Source organism: Molothrus aeneus, chromosome W, assembly GCF_037042795.1.
Source record: "Molothrus aeneus isolate 106 chromosome W, BPBGC_Maene_1.0, whole genome shotgun sequence".
Classification (NCBI taxonomy): Eukaryota; Metazoa; Chordata; class Aves; order Passeriformes; family Icteridae; genus Molothrus; species Molothrus aeneus.
This window is the reverse complement of record NC_089679.1, coordinates 4,044,735-4,070,089: the sequence shown is the minus strand read 5'-3', so window position 1 is coordinate 4,070,089 and position 25,355 is coordinate 4,044,735. Positions and strand designations below refer to the sequence as shown.

General features: G+C 40.3%; 1 protein-coding gene across 1 annotated transcript in view; it reads left to right on the top strand.

Annotated features, from left to right (window-relative positions):
• The first annotated feature begins 668 nt into the window (after positions 1-668).
• The window catches only part of LOC136568502 (neuromedin-K receptor-like), a 58,144-nt gene continuing 33,457 nt past the window's right edge, over positions 669-25,355 (top strand). The window contains 3 exon segments of the mRNA XM_066568510.1: positions 669-688; positions 11,373-11,561; positions 13,300-13,450. Of these exon segments, the coding sequence (XP_066424607.1) occupies positions 669-688; positions 11,373-11,561; positions 13,300-13,450 (360 nt within the window).

The window sequence follows — 25,355 nt, the reverse complement described above, 5'->3', positions numbered from 1 at the left end:
AAACCGCAGTTAACAAGTGAAAACACGCAGACCTTTAGCCCTGCACTACGCAGCTGCTTGTACTGCTTTTAAAAGTGCCGCCGGCAGCAGCACAGAATCAGAACTCGCCACGCCGTGCCGGGGGATAGACAGAGCCCCCCCGCCCGCGCGGCAAACCCGAAACCGGAGCTGCCTTGCGCTGCGCCGAAAAAGCCCCCTCCGCGCCTAGTGGGTTTTTTTCCCTGCTTTCTCCTTTTCCAGCAGGCTGTTTGCAATCTACTGCAGAGATGGCACAGATAGTTCAAACCAAGTTGTTTCAGGCACCAGAAGCAGCAGGGATTATATGCTGTGCTGCTTCATGGGCATTCATTCCTGCATTCTTCTGTAGCTCACACTGCACAGTTCCATTGCTTCCAGTGCAACAGTTCCTTTAGCTATGTTATGTGGACAAACTTATAAATAGTCCAAGATAAACTGAATAGGAGATAATTCTGGAGCCAATATGCCCTTGTCACTCACCAGTGCATGATCCTAAAGGGTCCATCCATGATTCTAAACTCCATCTGTGATCATGGCAATACAGTGTGTGACTGCAGTTCACTTCTTGGACATACTAATGACAGTAAATTATGCAGAATTTAGGCCACCTAATACTTAAGATCTGCTGTCCTTTCCTACAAGATCTTAGCATGCAAAGAAGGTTGTTCAGGTATGCCAGCAATTACTTTTGTGTCCTGAGATTGCTTCATTAGACAACCTGTTTTGTGTGTAGGCCTAAAAATTCTCTGCAGATGCTTGGTGATTACAGTGGAAGTTTGGGGATGCAGCAATATAGCACAAAATAACATGCCTTCAGAAGAGCACTTAGTACTATGCATTTTCCCCTGGTTTTAGCACATTTACTGTATTACTTTCTCAGTTACTTTTCTCTCTGCAATTCCATAATGATTTTCACATGTCAATGAATTTAATTCTTCGTAAAAGCAACTCCTCTGGACTTAAAAGTATTCTAATAGCAATGGTGAGTAGTTGCTGATCCTATTCATATCTTACCATTTATTTTCTTTCTAGTATGTCTGGAAGTTTTTAGTCTGTGAAGGCAAAAAAGCATTTGATTCATTTTATGTGACTTTATATTTAATATTCAATTTTATTTCTCCTCTTGCACAGCCTTCTCTCTTTTTTACGAACCTTAGTGTTACCTAGTTTCTAGCATGCATATGTATGTCCTTATTCAATACCTGTCATTCTAGTTTCCCACCTTATTTTCTCACTTTTAATATATCTACAGAAGCACACATATCCTGTGTCAGTTTTCTCTTTTTCCTGTGACATTTTTCAGTTACTGATGGCTGTTAATAATCCTTCTATACACTCAGACTTCAGCAAAAGTAATGATACAAGCTTGTAACAGAAGACGGACATGAGACAAACACAGGATTCACCTCATAAAATAAAACCCAAACTCATCATATATACACACTCACATCCTCAAAATATCACTTAGGCTCTTCAATCTCTCCAGATGTATTCTGTAAGAGCAGTTATTATTGTCACAAAATAGTACCACATGCACTATAAATTAATGTTACTGAAATTCTGAAGTAGGCAGTTGGCACAAAAATGTCTTATCTTTCCAGTAGAATACATTTTGGTATCACACTCTGCCTGATTTCCCATTCCTGGGACAAATTGCTCAAGGCCTTCATGCACCATAAAAATTTTAAACTGATATTCCTTCCAAACCATCTATTATCTGACTGTTATTAAGTATCTGTTACCTGCCTTGTGTGCTCAGAAATAATAAAGTACAGGGAAATAGGAGCACTCATCTTGGTGCAAATCCAAGTGAAAGTAATGGACCTCTCACTAGTCCTAAACACATTCATACTCTTAACTCTAGTAACCCTCTCCACCCCCATACTATTCCCCCTTCTATCCAGCAACCTCAAAAATACCCCCAGCACAATCATAAACACAGTCAAAACTTCCTTTCTAATCAGCCTAATCCAAATAACAATTTAGATCTACTCCGGAACAGAAAGCCTCACCTCCTTCTGGGAATGAAAGTTCATCATAACCTTCAAAATCCCCATCAGCCTAAAAATAGACTTCTACTCTCTTATCTTCTTCCCCATTGCACTGTTTGTATCATGATCCATCCTACAATTCGCAACATGATATATAGCCTCAGATCCTTACATTACAAAATTTTTCACTTACCTACTATTCTTCCTAATCGCTATGCTCATCCTAATCATCGCCAACAACCTATTTGTCCTATTCATTGTCTGAGAAGGAGTCGGAATCATATCCTTCCTACTAATCAGCTGATGACACGGTCGGGCAGAAGCCAACACTGCCGCCCTCCAAGCCATACTTTACAACCGAATTGGAGACGTCGGACTTATCCTCTGCATAGCATGACTGGCCTCCTCCACAAACACCTGAGAAATCCAACAACTTCCCACCCCCTCCCAAACCCCCACACTACCCCTACTAGGCCTCATCCTAGCCACAACTGGAAAATCCGCTCAATTCGGCCTCCACCCATGACTCCCAGCTGCAATAGAAGGGCCAACTCCCATATGTGTAAAAATGATCTCAAACATTTCTGGCAGGTTAAGACATGGAGTGCACAGGGCATGACCCTGTGTTATGGTTATATGGCAGCAGTGTCAGCAGGAGATGCACATCAAGAAGATCTGCTGGTATTTGCATCCTTGAACATGAGCTTGGCACCAAGTGTTTTGTGCTTGGCTCACTGGTGAATGGAGGAGGCTGAAGCAGTGACAGAAGGAAACCTGCACTGCCCAGCCAGCTGCCACACCTGGCACAGAGCTCAGCTCAAACAGATCTGCAGCCTTTGGCCTCTCTCTCATTCCCTATCCCTCAGATTTAGATCTCTCAAAATAAATGGTTTTCGTTTAAAAAGAAGTGAGAATTTGCACTGAAGACTTGTGAGAGATGAGCATCAGAACAAGAAAAACAAAAAAGGAGATGGAGTTTTTTTCAGGTTTCTTGTGCTTCACAGGCTAGAGACCTCCCACTCATACCTGAGAATATTTTCACCATAAGAAATTGACAGAGCTTCTGTCTTTTTCCATAAGATGCCACTTTACTGTAAGCTGGCTTTTCCTAAAGCCTCTGGTGCCACATAACTACAGAAAAAACTACCTGCCATACCCCTACTATCACACTAAAGTGCAACACAATGTTATTTCAAACTGATGGATGACTTCAAAATCACAACTTCAGGAATTAGCCTTGGTCACTGCACATCACAAAGGGAAAAAAATGCAAGATATGCTTTAGAAATTATCACTATTATTTCTATTCTTACTTTTCCAGTCAAACCATAGAATTCAAAGAGGAAATCTCTTCCCCATTTCTCTGTCTTCCTCAAAGAGTATCTGAAGATGAAGCACATCTTATTTATGGGTTCCAGTATCTAGGCTGCCCTCTGAAAACTACAAATTCTCAGAATTGGAGAGAAAGTTCAATAGGAGGGCATTAAGGGTTCAAATATCAAGAGCTGAATCACAAAGGACTCTCTATCACCTGGGGGTCTAAAAATATTTTTTTTGACTTGACAATTCTCTTTCTCTCTTAGTAAGGAGGTGAGATAGTTTCTGCAGAACACTTTGAAGCAATGGCAACAGGATTCAGCATGCAGAGGCCTAGGAAAAACAAACCTTTTCTTGCAATGGTACAATTTCATAGTGATTGGGCAAAAAGACAGGACTTTCTTGAAGTTTTGGTTAAAATTCATGTCAGAGTTACATTATTAAAAACATACTGGGGCAGTCTGGAAAAAAAATACAGGCATAACAGTTATTTTTTGCTTTTTGTTTTGTACTGAGTTGTTGCAGACATCTTTTATGAAAATCCTTTTCTTAGGATTTTTTCCTGCTGAGAAGCTGAGAAGCTACAGCAACAAAATGTAAACAATGGTTATCTGCTGCTGTGGAATGCATCAGGTGTGTCTGTGATTGGCCCATCTTGAATGTTTACAATTAATGGCCAACCACAGACCAGATAGCTTGGACTCTCTGTCTGAGCAACAGACCTTTGTTATTCATTCCATTCTATTCTTAGCTAGCCTTCTGAGATGAACCTTTTCCTTCTATTTCTTTTTAGTATAGTTATAATGTAATATATATATATATCATAAAATAATAAATCAAGCCTTCTGAACATGGAGTCAACATTTTCGTCTCTTCCCTCATCCAAGAACCCCTGTGACCACTGTCACACTGAGTAAATATTCTATTTAATAAGCTGCTTTCAAAAGGTGCTGTAAAAAAAGAGGTTGATACACCAATATCTTGAGAAATACAAGCAAGCAACATTTACAACAGTAACAAGCCCCCAGAATTGTTGTTCCAGAGAGGAAATATCCAGTACGTTTTAACTTTATGTTCAAACAAGAAGTTCATTTTAGACAGTCTTAGCCTAAAAGGCATACTCTTATTTATAATTTAATGAAAACTATTAAAATATGTTCTGTGGTTTACTATGCAATGTAGCCTGTGGTACTTTTAAAAGTTAGTCAAGGGTTGGCGTGATGAGTTTTTTGGGGAGAGAGGTTTGTTTTGTTTATTTGTTTGTTTTCTTAAATATTATTGTCTAAATGCATGTTTTTCTGACTAATTTACCAACCAGGAGAGAAAGCTGTATCATTCACATATTTGTGTTTCACTAAAATAAAATTATTTCAAGATAACTGCAGAAACAAGAAGGAAGCCATCTAGATGACAGTGGCAGAAATGTAGACACTAACAGTGGTTATGCAGCTGGAGCTGTTTCTACAGATCTTGCACTGATACTGGTCCTCAATAGACTACATAGATGATATTAAAAGAAAAGGAGAAACAGAAACCTTTCTGTCAGAGGAAGTCAGTCTACCATTTTATGAGACAGACCTTTCCTATCAATATTCATAGGTATAGAATACATTGCATAAAATCAATTACATACTCATAAAAATCTAGCCCATTGTCAGTTACCAGATTCTCCTCAAGCAGAAAGCGCTGTTTATGAGAGCTCAGCCATCCTGGAAACTTTCAGTATTACTGGTTTTAGGTTTTAGTTATGAGGTGCTTGTAAGCAAGGCATTAGAAGCTACTCCTGATTTCAGAAAAACTTCAGTGTTTCCCCCTGCTCAAAGCACAAATAGTCATTCACTCAGAGCAACACACATTCCTCTGGGTAAACCAAGGCCAAATTATACTCCTGGGATATTGCCCACTGATATCTCAAATGTACCATGTGTTTATCTGTCATGTTGTCACACACCTTCTTTATGGCATTAGCTTTAAGGTGAACACTGCACAACAGACCCTTCAGTGCACCAAAACCAGTCTTTCTCAACAGTCAGTTATAGTCCTACAGAAATGCCCACAGCCACTCTTCCTGCAGAGAAAGTCAGACTAAATAAATGAAGACAAACCAGTCCCACAAGAAAAGAAGGAGCCTTGCTCTAGTAAACAAAATCTTAAACTTTTGTATTCTTTAATCTCTATCTGCTAGAGATTAGGTAGCAGATGGAGATTAAGGAATACAAAAGTTAAAGATTTTGTTTTCATCATACAAAAAATGCCTTTAAAATCTCAGCTCATTCCATCACCTTTAGTCTACTCTATATAGCTGACATTTTGGAGGATTTTCCACAGCAATGTTCTAAACAAGGGCAGGGAATCACAGAAATTTCCTTCAGTTTTTTAAATACCAGTTGATTCTAAATAGAAAGTCTCAAGATCAGCTTCTGTCTTGAGGGAATAACAGCCTCTGTGTATTCATGAAAGAAGCATGCTTTGCTGTCTCCTGTTGACAAGTCACTTGCATGCAAGCATTATGATTTTTCTCTCAGTCTCTTCCTTTGTCAAGTTCCAATTTCCTGTTACAATCTGGAATGATTACATTTTGCCCCATGTGAGTTTATAAACACATTGTAAACAGGTGAAACAAATCAGTTAGGATGATTAAAGGCTTCCAGCTGGGTCTCCAAATGGGCATTTGTAGGATCCAATTTTGAGCATCATTTTGTTTTAATAACACCTTGTGTATTTTTGCCACAATTTTCTAAATGATATGTTAAAGACTAAAGGTCTTCCTGGCTGTATTGGCCAGTCTAAGCCATTTTACAAAAAGACAAATTAGGTTTATTTTTTATCTTTTCTATTGTTGGGACCATAATCCACAAACTTCTCAAGCTTTTATAGTATTTAGCAGCTATTTGGCTCATGTTACTTGAAAACTGTAAAAGAGATACATGATTATGCTGCTATTAAAACTACTGGCTTAAAGAGTTTATCAACATTATTCAAAAGAAGACTGTCTATATTTTTGTTTCAGAGAAAACAGATTTTCTTGATTTGGTGAACCCAAGACACAAGAAAAGAAGAGTCTAAATTGTAGACTATAGACAAACAGAGCAGTTCAGAAGGGAACTGGATCTGTTCTGACCCCAGCAGCTACGAAAAGAGTGCAGCAGCAAGTACACCATGATGCACCAGCCATTGTATCATGAAGCCTGAGTGATTTCTCATTAAGCTCAGTGGAAAGACTCTTGCTGACTTCAGTAGTAATCAATTAGGGACAAAGATTAACACAAGATAAAGCTGTAAGAGAAGTGATGACAGTGGGATGTCATATGGCCAGAAAAAAAAAGAAATCATGTGCTAATGATGTGCATATGAAACTGAAGTGCTACCTAAAATGCTTTGGAGTCATACATGGAAGAACATGGTGCAGTTGTTGAGCAATCCACATTCTTGGAAGTGCTGGCTTGAACTCTACCTGCACATATTTCCATCCCTGCATTTCTAAATATGCATATTCCATCTTATAATTATTTCCAAGTATAAATGTTTTGTTGGGTGGGGTAATAATAATTTTTGCTTGTTGTGATAAATGAGTATAATGAGTTCATTCCTTTCAGCGATATAGATTTTACATCCCTGCTTTGTTGGGTAGAATAAGCTATCTGTGGCACTATCAGCAGCTCCCACTGGAGTGAGAAATCATTACAAGTCCCATCTTTAAATCAAACCACCTCAGTGGGAGTTCAGAGTCCTTTATTCAGCAGGGAATCACACTGTTCAAGCCTGGTGACAGACTGAACAGTAACTGTCCAAAGACCGCAAAGCAAATTGTCACAGCACCCCACTGAAAAAATGTCTGTGTGGCTCCAGAATGCTTTTCAGTGGTGTAACAAGGCTTCAGTTGCTTGTAGCATTAGAAATCCTTCTTCAGCTCAAATGCCTACCATCTTTTACAGTCCCTGGAGAGGAGGTGTGGAGAGGTACAAGGTCTGTGTATAAATATCACAGAACATGGTGAACCTATGAGGGCTTCTGCATTTGTCACTGGCTTCAGAACAAGTGCATAAATTTTGGGCACTATAACATAAAGGCATTAATCTGTCTAGAGAGCATCTAGAGGAGGACCACAAGGCTGGTGAAGGGTCTGGAGGGGAAGCCTTATGAGGAGTGGCTGAGGTCACTTAGATTGCTCAGCCTAGAGAGGAGGAAACTGAGGGAAGACCTCACTGCAGACTTTAGCATCCTCACAAGGGAAAGCAGGACAGGCAGTGGTTTCTTCACCCTCCTGACCAGTGACAGGACCTGGAGGAACAGCATGAAGCTGAGTCAGGGGAGGTTTAGGTCAGGTATCAGGAAAAGGTTCTTCACTGCGAGGGTGGTTGGGCACTGGAACAGGCTCCCCAGGGAAGTGGGCACAGCACAGCCTGTCTCAGCTGGATAATGCTCTCAGGCACACAGTGGGATTCTTGGGGATGGTCCTGTGCAGGGTCAGGAGTTGGACTCAATGACTCTCATGAGTCGCTTCCAACTCACTCTGTGATTCAATGATGAAGCTCAGACTACTTGAAAGAACTGTGGAGTAGCAGAACAGTCTGTAAGACAGATGACATTGGAGCACCCAAGAAGTCCTGCTGTTCCCCTCGCACACTGTTTATGGTTGGCTGATTACAGAGAGAAAAACTCTCTGGGAGTTCTCTCCCATACACCTGCAGAGGCAAAAGGGCTTGCCACCAAGCCACACTGCCAAAATGTTCTGGTTTTATACCACATCTACTTACCTTGGAATCTCTCCTATGCTAGGGCTGATTTCTGTCATGTCTTTTGCTCTTACATGACCCCCAGTTTCCTTTCTTATTCTCTCCTCTCTCAACACAATTTCTATATGCTGTTATTCTACAATTCTCCTTTCTTTGCTTCTCCTTCTAGTTTCTCATTTTTCTCTTTTCACTTCTATTTTTTTCATTCAACAAACTGCTCCCTAGTCTCAGTTCTTTTGCTAGATCCTATATATCTCATCATTCTCTCTTTCACTCCTGGCCTATTCAAACATTTCTTATATCTCTACACCATGTTCAGCACCATTCACTGCACAATTCAGACAGCATACCTACTCTTCCCCCCCTTGTAGCTAGCATTTTTCCATCCTTAATATATGTAAGGATATCATACAGAGCAAAAAATTAGCCATAATGACAGAACTACACCATGAAATATGACAGTAGTCAGCCATGGGGAATTGTAATATACAGGGGAAATATGCTCATCATACATACCCATTATCTTAACCTCCTTACCTCACTGATTTTCTGAGCAACACCTAAGCATGGAACTTCTAGCCTGTGCTAGCAGGAGCTTTCATTCCTGCTGGAAGCACCCTTGCTGAATGGAGAGAGATCAAAAGCGAGAGCAAACTGAAAATTTAGCTACCACTACTTCAGATTGAGCCTAAAGAGATAGACAAACTACCCTTAGATACCTGTAATGGCAAGATAACATTTACAGCAAACAAAATCATAAGCAGGAGCATGTGTGCCTCCTTTGCAAATGACAGCTAACAGTGCAGGAAGAACTCGCTTCTTTTCAAGGCTTCTTTTGGCTACAGAGATAACATCCAGATTCTGTTCAAACATGGAGGTAGTTCTTGACCTTCAATGAAGGCTCATTCCACATTTTCTACTTTACTTGTGGCAATGATGGTTTCCCTAAGAAAATGCTACCAAACATGTATGACAAATCTGAGTGAATATAATAATTGCAGTTATAAAGCAATATCTCACTATGTTAATGAAGCAATTTTGTTTCTAAGAAAAACCACTTAGAGAACTTACAGAATACACTGTAATTGTTAGCGTACCGGCAAAGTAGAATAACTTAGATTTGTTATCAAAGGCTCTGTAACAGAGCTGTCAATACTCTCCACTAAATCTATCCAGCACAAAGCTATTATTGAGGGAATAGTCAAAGTTCCCCTACTTCCTTTCCATTTTGCTTGTTAGAATGACTGCCTGCTACATATTTGTAATCAATCTTGTGCAATAGCTAGGCTGCTGGCTTATCATTCAGATTTGAACTCTAAAGATAAATAGCATACTTTTCATCTGATCCTTGGCCTTTGACTTATTTTACTCAGACAGCCAGTTGTTAAAAGTTCCATCAGTAGAGCTGTATGAGTCACTTCACCCAAACAATCCATGTCTTTAAAGGGCAGACAGGGAGATAAAACAACCAAATTTTATCTTAGGCAACAAGACCTACTGTTGGTATCTACTGGGAGTAAGAGTAATATAACTGAGAATAAGAATCATGTGAATATAATAGAAATCTGACAATAGCACATAAAATAATAGCAATGTGCAATCTGAAGAAAAGTAGCAATTTGAAGGAATTATTCCAGGCTAGAAGGAGATGCCTTAAGAGTCTCACAAGCATGCTTACAGCTTATCACTTACTACAAGTAAAGATCTTCAAATATTTGGACAGTGCTTGGCAGTCCACACAAAAGCCAGCTCAATTTGAAAGATGGGGCTCATGACTACAAACCTGACTTTACCAAGTGGTACCCACCACTCAAAACTATTTCATACTATGTAATACCAAATGCACCAGTTTAGCTGAAATAGAAAGCCAAAAGGCATGTGAAAGAGAGGGGAACTAACTGTTACCCTACAGAGAAAAAATATCAAAGTACAGTAAAAACAAAAAATTAACAAGCTTGAAATACCAGATATGGAAATTGATGTTTCAGAACTGAAGCTGTTTTAGATCACTCCCTGTTTCTGACAGCACTTAGATGTTTTAAGATATTAAGGTAGTTACGTCTACTAGAAAAGGCATAGCACTATTATGACCAATGTTGGATTTATCACATATTTTATCGTTAACTATAAACAGAGTTAGCTTTGCTAAAACAAATATCTGTTCTGTAATTACTCATCTGTCAAAGATAAAATTTCCAAAAAATAAGACTATCTTGAGTGAAATTTGTGTACCACAGCACGTAAATATGGATGCAAAAGATTCTTGCACAAATTTTTATCAGGAATATTATCTTATAAATATTATTTTTATTGTCTCATGGTTAATGTCTATACGTAAAAACCTTGGACAAGTCTGCCAAGAACCTAGATGTGTACCGTAACAATTAAAATATATCACTCCTTCATTTATTTGAAATGAGTATGAGTCTTTCAATTGCAGCAAACACAAGATATTCATCAAAAAATGATGGATACAAATCCTGTGTCTCCCTTATTCCTTGCACCTGTAACAGAGATCAAAAAACAGAAAATAAGACTTGTTTTTCTATTATTGTCCGTCTAGATGCTTTTTCTCATTGCTTTTTTTCCTAAACTTTTACATTGTAATTACTTAAACATTTTGATTCTTTTTTGGCATGTTCTTCTAAGGTTACCAGCATACCTGAATTGCCAATGCAATTACAGGGCAGCACAAAGAATGCTATCCTTCCTGGGAGCATGGGAACTGAGAAGGCAAATGAGATGTTTTCTTGCTTTATGCGTCTATTTCCCTTGGTGCTTTTACCAGTTCCAAACTGGCTCTTCTCTCAGTCTCTGTATGAATCGGTTGCTCTGGTGTTCTTTGGCAGACAATCTGAAGTCAGTCTCTCTCTACTGAAATAAATGCATGTGGACTTATCAGGTTCCTGTAGCTTTGGGACAGATGACTAATAATCCTGACAGCTTGTCTGTAAAATTTTGTATAAGAAATAAATGTTGTATGACCTAGCAGAGTAACAGAGGATCCAGCTGCATTCTGCTTTTCCATCAGGCTGTACAGTAACAGAATGGTCTAACTTTTTGCAGAATAGTTTCTCTACTGATTATACATATGATTAAGTGGGTGTCCCATGGCTGCAAAATAATATCCAATGAACCTGCTTCTCCTTTCAGCACTGCCTTCATTGGAGCAGAACCACACAAAGAGCACAGCAATATTAGAACTGCAGGAAGACAAATATCTCCACTTTTATCCTAAGCTTTGGCTGATTCCAGATACATGTGAATCTCTGAAGAGTTCTTACACAGAGGTTTTTGCTTTGTTTTACAGATATATGGCCATTATTGATCCCTTGAAACCTAGGCTCTCTGCAACTGCTACCAAGGTGGTCATTTGGAGCATATGGATTTTTGCATTCCTGTTGGCCTTTCCTCAATGCCTATACTCCATAACCAAGGTGATGCCTGGGAGATCTCTTTGCTATGTAGCATGGCCAGGTGGTCCAAAACAGCATTTTACGTAAGCTTTTGTTCTTTTAAACTTGTGCATGGTGGTGTTGAGACTTGTAATGGACTTGGCAAAATCTCTGGCATTGTGCAGATAGTCTACATGCAAAATAACTAACAGCTTTGATCACTGAGATATGCAGAGCCAGATTTCTAAGTAAGGATGATAAAGCATTATGTGTGATAAACAGAACAAATTTATTCTCTTCCACATCTGTGTGCTCCCTCCTGTGCTGCACTTTTACCATCATTGCTCCACATAAGATTGCTACTTCTATACAGACAGAGATGGTCAGAACTGGGAACATAACATGCAATTCAAAGCAAGTTTCCTCTTTATCCTAACCAGGAAAACAAGGCTTTCTAGTCTCTCCTTAGAATCATTTAAGTTGGAAAAGACTTCAAAGGTCATCAAGTCCAACCACTGACCCTACACTACCAAGTCTGCCACTAGACCATGTCCCTGAGTGCCACACCTACATGTTTTCAAAAAACCCAGGGATGGTGAATCAACTGATTCTCTGGGAAGCCTGTACCAATGCCTGACAAACTTTCTCATGAATAAAATTTTCCTGATATTCAGTCTAAACCTTCCCTGGTACAGCCTGAAGCTATTTCTTCTCTTGTAACTAGGGAGAAGAGACAAACATCCACCTCTCTACAATCTCCTTTCAGGTAATTGTAGAGAATGAGAAGGCCCTAACCAGTTTTTTTTTCTCTAGATTTCTTCATGGGAGGGCTGGATTTTGCCACTTCATTCTGTTACACTACCACAATTACTTATGTCAGATATTAGTCCAAAAGAGAAAACTGGATAACCTGTAACTGTTTCCACTTTCTGAAAATGAGAATATCAGTCAATTAAATTAAATATATCCTATTTGTCCCTCTGGTAGAATTAGGAATAAGTGTCTACTTAGGCATCTGTCCTTTCATGTCATCACTGACATTTAAGAAAAACATAGTTACACAGACTTTCAGCCTTGAACACAATCTGGAATCAAATTTGACCTTTTGCTCTTTATGAGGCAGGTGAAAGACGTCCTAGTCACATATAATTTTTATCACTTTAGAAGCCAGTCACAGACATATCTCTTTAGGGCAGGAAGGTCACTCTCAGTGACAGTTGGGGATCCTTCACTTATCATTCACTAGGATTTCATCTGAAGCTGACATTTAACCAGGAACTAGCAGGAGGCAAAAGAAATTATCTTTGTTTTCCCAGTGCTGACATCAGCAGTGGTGACTATATTGCACACAGGCTGCAGATCTGTGTTGTCTGTGTGCAATAGATCTGCCATATGAAAAACGGTGGGTGACAGGACTCTTATCAGGGTTTTTGCATCAATATATCACTAAAATACTTCTTTTTCTCTTTCATTTATGGTCCAGACTAGAGCTCCAAATGCCTAGCTTTCCCTCATGATACTTGGCTGTGCAATTAAATCAACTCAGCTAGTTATGAACAAACACACCTTACTCTGCAGTCACTAATCACAATAATAATAGAGTCACTCATAATATACTAGTGCAGGCTCAGCAGTAGATACCCCACAAAGCACATGCATCAAAATGTACATAAATTTGCAGTGCAATTCCAGACTTTCAAAAAGACAGTGAAAACACCAAGGACTAGTCAGTTAATATAAAACATGCTTTGTGCTAAAATAGAAGTCTTGACTTGCAGCAGCCCGTTCCATTGGTATAGCTCCTCTGAAGGCACTTACCACCTTAATATCTTTTCATCGCAGGTATCATGTTATTGTGATTGTGCTGGTCTACTGCTTCCCACTGCTTGTCATGGGCATCACTTATTCCATGGTGGGAATTACCCTCTGGGGAGGAGAAATACCAAGCAACACATCCAACGAATATCATGAGCAGCTCAAAGCTAAGAGAAAGGTACTGTTCCAGTAAACCCCACTAAGTGAATACTTATAGAATCATCTGCAATTTTGTTGCAACATATCACAGTAAATTCTTTCAGAAACACCAAATCACTTGAAATAGCAGTAATGAGAGATCAACTTCAGTACAAAATTTGATTAAGTTTGACAAGTTGTCTTCTCTGTTCACTGGCTGTTCTTTTCATAACATTAATATTTGTCATTAAATAAAGGAAATATTTGGGTTTTAACTTCTTACTCCACATGCAGCAGCACACACTGTGTCTGCTATGTGGAAGCTAAGGCAAAAAGTTTAGCCTTCAGAGAGTTAAGATACTGACTTTTGAACACTGGGCTAGCAAACCATTAGCTCTTGTTAGGTAAGATTGTCATCCTACTGAAACAAAAGTGAATCTTGCTGTAGCTCTCAGGGGATTAAGGTCCATGCATATTTGAGATAAGCACTAATCAGACTGCTTGTAATAAATAAATTAGATTTTTAAACAATAATTTTTTTTTTGTGAGAAATGCAAACAAGTTTTCCCAGATATTTTCTTTCAATCCCTTTCACTGTAGGTATTGCTTAAACTAACTAGACTTGGGATTGCTTATAAACTATTTAACTATCTCCAGTTTAGTTTTCCTAATGTTGCAGTGCAGTGAAAGTTTCTTTCCTACAACATTCTTTTTCTTAACCTAACTTTACTTATTTAGTAAGGCGGCCTTCTGCTTTTTTATTTCTGATACATTTTTTTTTACTAAAATGTATTTAACCTTTCAGATTTGAAAAAATGGTACCTTAACACAAACATCTAATTCACGATGAGCCCATTTTCAGTTGCTCAGTTTGCTTCCTGATGCTGTATGTTTTAACAGTGGAATATGCTACTGGGCTGCAGCAACAGCAGAGTGGGGCATATTTTGTTCCTGAGAGAGCACGAGATCTCCTGCAAATTCTGGAGAACACTAACATTTTCATTTCTTTCAGGACACTGCAGAAATCACTTTCTGTAACAGACACATCTTGCAAAAGCAAATGTGGAAGGGAAATTATTAAATTATTGCAGAACCAGGACATGCCAGAATTTCAGGACCTGTTATCATAATGACTAAGTAAAATAATCATCTTGTGACATAGAAACTAGAGGTCTCTGAAGACCAAATCTGGCTTTTACTATATGAAACAGAGAGCCCAATTAAATCCCTTGAATACTTTAAAAACAGCACCTGTTTAGAATTCTAAATATATACAAGAGACAAAGAGGAGGATTCCTAATTAAAGGATTTTAAATGTGAGAGTACAGAGATGCATACCTTCGAGACATGCAACAAGGGAATTAAATTATGTGCAGATATATTATAACTGCATCAGTGACTTTATGGGTAGAGCTCCATGACAACACTTTAGCTACACTGCTGTGCTCTCCAGCAGGATTCATGAAATAACTGTGTCATGGTTTGACACTGGCACAACGCCAGTGCCCCCATGAGGATACCCTCTCCCTGGTTTCTGCTGTGAGATGTGACCAGGAATAAGCAAAGCAGGCTCCCACTTAGAAATAAAGAAAACAAAACTTTATCAACTACACTACAACTATAAGTAAAAAGGAACACACACAGGAAAAATGAAAACCTTACAAATACATTTCCTCCTCCCCCCACCAAATTTCCAATACAATACATCTATTCCCCAAATCACCAACTCTTGGTCCAGAACCACCCTTCAGACAATCAATCCTCAGTTCATCAAGAGGAGAGGAGTCCTTCTTGTACCATGGGCTTCCCCTGGAAACACAGCTGAAGCCTCGTGTGTTTCCGTGTCACTCGTGGCACCACCCGGAGTACATCTGCCGTCGTGACCTCTTCCTTTCCTGTCCAGTGTTCTCACCACTGAACATGGACCAGAGCTGCTTCTAGGGTTGTCTTTTTAAGGATGCTCTGTCCCGATCCAAAAAGAGCACAGTCTCACCTTTGGGACACCTGCCCCCCCCATATTTTTTCACCCCCTGGGGCCGAGGGCTACCAACACTGAACCCTCTTGGTTCTGAGGCATTGCCTCCCCCTAGATGCAGTCTCTGTATCACAAGGAACAGGGTTCTGTCCATGGCTGTACAAAAAGAGTCCAGCAAAAGCCACTCCATCATCTCTTCCCTCTAGGATTCTTCTCTATTCTTCCACTATTTCTCACTCGCCCAGACCTCTCTCACACTTGCCCATTTCCTTCCTCATCTTCCACTCTATCTCTCTTCTAGGAAAGGTCAATGTTCTGTAAAGTTTTCATTGTCCAAAAAGGGTTAAAAACTCGGACTCTGCCTTCTCAGGAACTCCCACAGTGGCTGGACACCTTCTCGCTGCATCCTCCCCCCGCCTCCACTTCTCCTTCTCAGCCGTGCTGCCGGCACATGTTATCAAGTTTCAAGGTAACACAGTCTCAAGCACAGGCTGTACTCTCTCTCTCTCTTGGGGGGGGCTGCCCGGTGCCTCCTGGTACTTCTCCCACCCTTCCATCCTCAGGGGCCTCTTCACCTCCCCTCTCGGTCCAAGCCTCGGCCTACCTCACCCGGCTGCATGGCTCCCCTCCCCCGCCCAGCAGCAGCAGCTGGACGGGGGAGAGATCCAAACTCTTTCCTCACCGGAACCCAAGAGAGCCTCCCAGGGGAGAGCTCTGCTTTTAACCCTGTGTTCTCAGAGGCGGATCCATGTCCTAATGGCCATATTAGATGCCAGTATTAAAATCTGAACATCCATTGGCCCAACCATAGCATCCCAAAAAACACATTTCCTGTCAAACCACCACAAACTGGTATTTGAAAAGATGAATCATAATTGGTTATTCATGGAGAGGAACTAACAGACTGGAATCCAAATAAAGCCATAACTCAGCTTGCCTCTCAGAGCTAGTGCTTTGCCCTTTTCAGACAAAGAAATAATCTGTTTCTATTGCTATTTAGTATATAGGCATCAAGACATATGTAAAATCTATGCACTTATAATGAAGGAGAAATATTAAATAGCTGACTATGTTTCATATCAGGCAATGTTACAGCACAAAGGTGTCTGATTAGGGTTGTTTGAAATGGAATTTAATATTAAGAAGGTAGTGAACAGTTCATGTAAGACCTTTAAAAGAAACAATGTTTGCCAGAAAAAGATTTGAAGCTTGACAAAGTTGTTAGTAGTTCAACATAGTCTCATCACTTCATATATATGATTGGGCAATACAGTCCTGAATCCTCCCGAAAGCATCATTAAGGGAAGAAGGATTCAAAGAATTTCACACTGCACACTGTAGGCTGGACAACACAAAGTCATGCTTAGTATCTGTAAAGTCAAAGACCAAATATTTAAAAATTCAGGACTGGATGAAACTACAAACCCTTTTTTTTTTTTTGGACACACAGCTCAAATATCTCAGGGACTGTCCCATTTAAATCTGCCTGGTATCAGTCTTTTGAACTTCTGAACATTTGCTACATGTGGGGACTTTGCAGCCATTATCCCTTCTTCTTAAAGCTCCTGGCATGAGACTGACTAATGTCCAGCTGAACATCATCTATTCTCCTGCAATTCCTATTTTCATAATGTGGAATTATAGTCTCAATGGTGTCACACATAACAAGCTTGTACAAGTGTCTCATAATATTACTATAAGATTTGCTAGGTCAAAATGTTCTTTATATCCACTGCAAATCCTTGCTCTCAGATGTCGTCTCCACACCCTGCTTTTGCTATCTAACAAGTTCCAATCATTCTTTCAGCTTTACTTAAACCATAAGAGGGAATAATCACGTACTGCAAGTAAAATCAATTAGTATTGTTTTTATCAAGAGGTACAGTTCTGATATAACAGTTTGCTGAAAAAAAGAACATTTATCTCATCAGAAGATGCTATTGCCTGGCCACAATGGGAAGAATATAGAGGAGCAGAAAATGTTCTCCTTTTCTATTTCCTTTACTGTTCCTTTTACTCATGGCTGTTACTTTGTGATAATATGCCACCAGGCATCTTTTTCAGTAATTTTCATTCCTCCACACTTATGCTTCTGCCTGTATTTTCTGCTTCTCCTAACACAGCCTGACGTGTCATCTCAATTTATTTTAGTAATGAAGATTGATTAAAAGCCACATTGTTTCAATGTGTTTCTTTTTCTCAAATTTGAATATAAAATGAGAAAAAAAGCCCCATATGTTTTCTTCCCAGCCTCTGTGAGAACTCCTGTATGAATACTTCACACGTATTTCTCTGGTTTGTTCTCTTTTTCTTTCCCCTCCTTTTCATAGATTTAGAGAAAGTCCAAGGAAGGGCAGCTAAAAATGATCAAAGGACTTATGAAGTGATTAAAATGGCCTGCACTTTTTAGTCTGGAGACGAGGAGGCCAAGGGACAAGATGTCAGCGTTTAGAGAAACACAAAGGTAGTGGATAAAGTGACTGAAGAACTTCTGGTCACCAAATCCTGAAATGCAAGAACTAATAGGAGAGGAGCACAAGGTTGGTAGAAGAGAGAGCACTTTAAGAAAGGGTAAATTAAAAGCCAGTAAAGGGCATCTGAGAGGTTCTCCTGCCAGATGCTTATGATCTCACAGGATTCAGAAAGATTTTAGAAAAATTAGCAAACAATAAATTCATAAATCATAGAGTTGGAAAAGGTTTGAAAAGACCTCCAAGATCAACAAGTCCAACATCTGACCAGTCTCCACTGTCAACCAGACCACAACACTAAGTGCCATGTCCATTCATTTCTTGAACACTTTCAGATATAGTGACTCCACCACGTCCCTGGGCAGCCTTTTCCGATGGCTGACAACCCTTTTAATGAAGAAATGCTTCCTGATGTCCAAAAATTCTCCCTAATGTCCAAGCAGATACTGAAAGGATGGATCAGAGATGCACTCCTCTTTAATACAATCCTGGGTGCTGAGACAGTATTAGGAAAATAGAAGCTGGAAAATGGCCAGGTTCATGGGATAAATAGCACTTTCTACTGCCTCTGGACTGAACAGTAGGATAGATGGGCAGCTGTCTGATTCAGAAGGAACTGTCCTATGTCTTTATGCTCCAGTTTTTACATAGCAGTGCAGCTATAAAAATACTCCTGAATTCTCACTGGCTTTCAGTGCCACTAAAAATGCAGGTTTTCCTTTTTTATTTCTTTATCACATATGAATAAATTACATGAAAACACATCAATATGTATTTTATACCACAATTTACAAAGAGAAGCACTAGTTAGAAAAAATGTTACTTTTGCTGGCATTAAAAGGTAGCCAATCAGGTCAGACCAAAAAAATAGAAGATTATTTGTTTCTCTATGGAGTAATTTATTGTGGAGAAGAGGCAGGAAAAAAGAGAAAAGGAAAAAAAAAAGCAAGAGAGTCAAAGTCTAAAACATTGCAGTATGGCATCAAAACTCTTGAAATACTGAATCAATTATGGGCTGACACAGATTTGAAAAACAAGACTCTCCTCATAATATAAAGCTTATTAAAAATAAATAGGTGATGAAAATATTACACTATGAACTCACAGATCAGATGATAGCAAATAATTAACTCTGAAATCAGAGATCCTTCTAGTTAACAAGCAACCACTAAGCCTAGACAGACAGACTAGGGTTAGATATTGCTCCAGTCATAAAACCTTTTGTGAAAGTTTTCATCCAGCCATGTGAAACAAAATGTTTTGACACTCTGGGTCCAAGGGTTTGTCTTGCATGTGACTTTCTACACCATCTTGAAACTTCACTTTTATCCTACATATTTGCTCAGACTTCTTCAAGGTTGGAAAGTAATTGCTTCCTCATGGGACTGCATAAAGACATGGTAAGTTTAAAATCTTCAGTCAGTTATTTAAAACCAGTTATTTAAGCAACCCATCTTCTGGCTTATCCCAGCATGGGACCAGCACTGCAATCTCAACTTATATTTATATGCCATTTTCAAAATGGCATAGGGAATAGAAGTTTAATACAGCAGAAAGTAAATATAACTTGATTATCCTAAATTCAATTAAATCCTCCCCTGCAGTCAACTACTCTACACAAATTTGTACTACAGATTTCAAGGGAAAGCCCAATCTTGACAGCTGATGCCCTTATATACACTGAATCATCACTTGTGACTAGTTTTAAAAAGTCAGACAGTAAGAAACACAATTTTATGGTCTTTTTTCAGGTAATGTTTTGCCAAGGCTGCCCATATGTCAAAATATTCACTAGACATGTTTAGGTGTGCAAAGAGAACTAAATCCTGGAACACCCTGTATGCACAGTGAAGGCATCTTCACCCTACATACAGTGTAGAACTACAGATCACCCAAACCTGCCATGCAACAGCAGTCTACTGAAGAGAACTTACATTGCCATTGTGCCTTCCTCATCGATTTATTTATTCATGGGACATGAGTATTTCCACCTTGAAGATTCGTTTTGTGCTTGTGCACCCAGACAGAAACAACTGCCATGGTGGTGTCAGAGCACTTTGCTCACACACCTCTTCCCTTTAGCTGATCTTACACTTTCTGGGAGTGATATGTTAAACAACCTACTCATCCTGTTGTGGGGTAATGAGGTGCAGAAGCTCAGTTTACTAGGAATACTGTGTATCTCCTGCCAAAAATAGGGGCCTGTGTAATTTTTTGGTCCATCAATACACATCTTCTGTAAATGCGTCTTCTCTTTGACTTTGCAGAGAGTGGCAATGAAAACAAAGTACAAAACAGACTAAATAAATACCAGAAGAGAGCTAACATAGAAGATTAAGCTGGAGAAATAAACACTGTTTTAAGAAGAGGCGATCTCACTGATCTAACAGTCATAGCACTATGGCTTATATTGTAATGTGTGGGTGGCTGTATGGCTTGACTAGCTGAAATTTCATACAGCTACAGTTAAATCATCATTTATCCAAAATGTTGATGCACTGTGAGCACCTTACCGGCCAAAGCTCTATCATGATTGAAAGCCACAGGTGTACTTGAGTGCAGCCACATTCACAAATTTAGCAATCCTTGTTCAGCACATTCAAAAAGAAAAAAGGCTTAGTAATATGAGGTTGAAGAACAACTCGCCCCAGCTAGCACCACTTCTGGGCACTCCACTGCTCTGTTATCAGCCAACAATCAATAGAAACAGAGATGCTTTTTAAAGACTGCAGTCCTTACATAGAAATGTCCCTGATTAATTCCTCTGGCAACTGAAGGTGTAACAAAAATACCAAAGTGGCAGCTTATGCTCATACACTGTGTTTCCCCTAAGCAAAATACAAAGTGACTGAAAAGTTCCTGAAGTGATAAGTCTGACTTTATGATTTCATACTTTTAAGTCAGTCTCCTCTGAGGCTATAATCACGTAGTCATATATCTCAGATTTTGTGAAGCTACTCTCGAAATTAAATATTTTTGAAGATTTTCATATCAATGAGTCATGGAAAGTTTTGTGTTCCACAGTGTCACATTTCTTACTTAACTTAAAGAGAAAGAAAACAGGAAGAAGGAATTCTCAGATGGTTTTAAAGGCTCTTCAGAAAACAAACTCATCCCTTGTTTGCCAGACACTGGAAGATGTCGAACTGTGCTGTCCAGTGCTTTCTCCACTTATTCACTGAGTGTCAGTTTGTGTCTTTCAATGGTAAAACATTAAATGAAAACAGAACAGGAACCAGCCCTCAGGCCTGTCACCACAAACAACTCTTAGAGAATTCCCTTGATATCCTCTTAAAACTCCATCTTCTAAAACACTCACCAATCCTAGAGTTCAGTTTCCCAGGCTAAATTTCTTTATAGACAGCTCTATGCCATTATTCTCAGTTAGTTTAATTAATTACTTAACATCCCTCACTGGTGTCATGTTTACAGATGGTTTTATGTCCATTTCTTCTCTCAGTCTTTGCTTACATTTGTTACATAAATGAAACTAGTGCTTCTGATCTTCTTTTATATAACATCTTTATGCAACAAGTGACCAAAACCAGACAAGGAATGCCATCAATGTAGTGTCACCATGGTCGTGCACAGGGGTAACTCCCTGTTCTCTACTGAGAATGCCTCATCTGGAACATCCTAATAATTCTTTTTTTTTGCTTTCATGAAATGGATGACCTGGTCTTGCTGTAATGAGTCAAAAACATCTGTCTCCTCCTTTTTTGTTCACAACAGGCAAACAAATTCACAGCATAAAATTTTATTGGTCCTTAATTGAGCAAATGCCAGAATTTTTCTGAGTAGGATCATACCTATGGAAGTACAGTGTAAAACAACCCATCAAAACTAGCATAGTACCAGTCCAGCAGTTCCCATCTGCTCTGTGATATCTGTCACTGCCGCCACCCCACCTAGGGACACAATCACTACTGGTACCATACAAAGTATGTGACCAGCACTGTGACTTCTGCTCCCACAGCTCTTCCACATCCCAGTTCCTTCTTACTTCTGCAGCAGCACAGTTGCTCAGAAGTGCTTGTCATCAAACTTATCTGGCATGCCTTTATTTTGCTGTACAAAACTCCTAATACATTAAATTAGGTACATCTCAAGACTGATACTTAGAGAATACACCCCAGATTGGAGAGAGATAAGTATTAAATAATTTCAGTAATTTTTTTTCTCTCAACCACCTTTCCAGTGGAAAGTGTTTCCCAAATCATGCTCAGTAGTGAAATATAACAGGTAAAATTACTTACAAACATTAATAACTAAAGAGGGGTTTCCTCTCATTCTGCTTCAGGGCACCTCTTACTATGATATCCTTAACTCTGACTATTCATGGGAAATATGAAATTGCTTTGTTAATATGGTAGATGCAAACCAATCCTAATGAAGCTAAGCCTGACTTCACAAAGTGCTACACATGCCTAAAATTGGGTTTGTAACCATGTAGATGGACTAAGTTACATGAGGAGATGTGACATGCTTCCTACAGAGCACAGATGCTTACCCTGCCTGTTGCTCTTCTCCATGGCTCTGCATATGTGAGCCAGGACTGGCCATTAACAAGGTTATTGGACCCCACTGTAGATGTTAGTGTTCCACTAACATTTTGAGCAGTTGTTCCATAATCATAAAGATAAATACCCTGCCAGACTCACCAGATTGCTATTAACACTAAAGTCAAAGTCTCTACTTGCAAGTAATTGCTATTGCAGTCAAAAGTTTGCAGAATAGGACTTTTTTTAAGCTTATTTTCTCTAAGTTTTTCTTAAACTTGAAAAGGGTAATGAGGGTCAGAATATCACATGAGTATCCTTCTGGTGAAAATACATGCAGAATAAGATAGCTGTTACTATTTTGATCAGTAATACATTCCCATAGCTACCAAAAGTCTCCACAAGAATACAGAATACTAACATGAAAGCCTGATTTGGGCTTTTCATTTACGATTAATTAAGTTCTTGCACAATCATCACATTAATTACAGTGTATGACCCCCTCCGTAAACACATACATACAAAGAGGCACCTTTTATTCCATAAGGATGAGGCAGAATAACCAATAATCTTTGGTTTTAAGTTTTAAAAAATTCTGTAAACTCTTTCTATTACCAAGTATATGGACTGAAAACCCACTGAAAATGTAGGGAATGAGCAAGGTAATTATTAATGTTGTGAATCATGATTTCTATTTCACAGTCTCACTCTTCAAATGCTTAGAAATTGCCTAGGGAAAAATTGGGGCATGAGGTACAGGGGAATTACTGTCATTGCATGTTAAACACAAAATATTTTTTACAGAGCTGTTTTATGGTCTTAGAAATCCAGAAAAGAAAGGATTCACCTGTTCTTCTTTTCAAGATTTTTTTTCCTAGCAATTTGTTCTCTTTTTAATGATCTGCCCATAACTTTGAACAAGATTTCCTATTGAGGTAGAAATAAAGTCAGATGTCCTCCTGATCATTCTCTGAACATGACTGTCACAGTGAAATACAACAAAATAATTGGAATTATTGCTCTTCTCTGCTCTCTATCTCCAAATAGCTACAGAACACTCAGCAGCAGTATCAGCTTCCATTCATTGCCTCAAGGTCCTAAAACTCAGCTATGACCTGTGAACCAACACATCTTTCCACACCCATCGTCCATGCTTCAAGCAGCAATCACAGAGAAGTAAAAGCAGAGTAAATACTAAAAAATGGCTTTATACTGTGCATAAGCCTTGCCAGTTTACATATTTACTGACAAAGTTTTCCGGTCAATACATTTTATAGAACAGCTGGCAACACCTCCAGGTCAGGGGCAGATTTAATAGACTGGTTCTGCATGGTCAAAGATTAGGCTCAGAATTGTGCACTTACAGTTGCTGTGATGTTTCTCCTTATTATTTTAATATTTTCCATCACTATTGGCAGGAAATTTATGTGAACTATAAAGTCTGTGGGACCTTGCCTGACGCATGAGAATGCTTCGGGGACGCCCCCTGCCTCCCCTGTACTGACGTCACTGTCTCCGTCCCGCTCCACCTCCGAAGTCTCCTCCCTATTGTCTGTTCCTGTCCCTCTCTCCTCCTCCTCTGACGCTGTATCCACACCCTCCGCCGAAGCGCGCAGCCCCCCCCCCCCGCGGGTGCCCCCCTTCGCGCTGCGATTCGAGCCGATCTCCGGGTCCAGATTTCCGGGTCTGACGTCACCACCGCGCGTCTCCTGCGTCCCTCCATGGCAGCTCGCTGGAGCTCTGCAGCTGCTCCGCCCTTGCTGCCCGTGTCTGACGCTGCCGCGCTGGTTTGAGAGCTCTCCCCGGCCGTCCTTTGAGTCTTGCTCGACCCGCGCACTTTTGACACCGCGCTAAATGGGGCCGCTGCTGCTTTCGGCGTTGCGCTCGCAAAAGCCGCACCAGAACCCGTGTCTCCCATCGCCTCCACGCCCCCCCCGCCGGCCGCCGCCGCTTCCGCGCCGCCACGCATGCCGCGAGAGAGCGCATCCCCCCTCCCCAACTCCGCCACTTTTTCCACCTCCTCTCCCTCTGATTCCTCTATATCGCTAGGAGAAAACTTTATTTCATCAGGGAGCAGAATGGCATCATCTGTGTCTGAGTCAGAGTCTGAAGCCCCTGCACTCTCTGGAGTTTCAGGGCGCTTTAGGGTTCCCTTGGGTTTTTGGGATGGTGGGACTGAAGGCAATGACATTTCTCCCGGTCCCCTTTTCTCGGGCACCTTTCCCCCCGGGCTAACTGAGATCAGAGCCAATCTCTGCTTGGAGCCTTGCTCTGGTCCCTCCGCCCTTTTGGGACCCGCAACAACTTGTTGCCTGGCTGACCCTCTCAACTGAGTCGAGGTCGCCTCTAACATAATTCTTGCTGAAGACAGCAATTTCAAGGCTGTCTTATCATCATTGGTGGCTAGAAAATATAGGTGTCTGTTAATTTCTTGCCAAAAGCCTACTTCAAATAACAACCGTGTTTCTGAGTACGGGTAATTACACCGCACCCACAGCAATAATTCTCTAAGCTTTTTCTTTGGGATCCCCCTTGTGTGTGTGTCTGCCACGCCCTGTAGGTCGGACAGAATCTCTATTTGTTCCTGGGAAAGTGTACCCCCCATGTTCTTAATTCTTGACCTTCTCACCGAATTCCTGTCGTCAGAGCAGTCCGAAGGCTCCTGGTCTCTGGCCTGCAGGTCACAGGAGATGGATTCGGAGGCGCCTTTTCCGATTCCGATCCAGGCTGTCCTGCTACGAACTTTCTTCGGTGGAGGTGGAGTGCGATGTTCTCTGCGGCCGCCGCGTCTGCAGATTCTCCTGGCTGCTTTCTGGCTGTTTTCCCAAGGAGTTATCAGTGCTCTCCTGGGAATGAGTCCAGCTCGGGAGCTGCCCACTCGGAGCTTCAAGGCTGCCCCTGTGCAAGAGGTGCACAACAGAGCTCACCGTGGCTCAGCGAATGCTGCCGGATGCTGCTGGATCGCCGGTTGCTGCCGAGTAGCTCCCTGGGTCGTCCGCC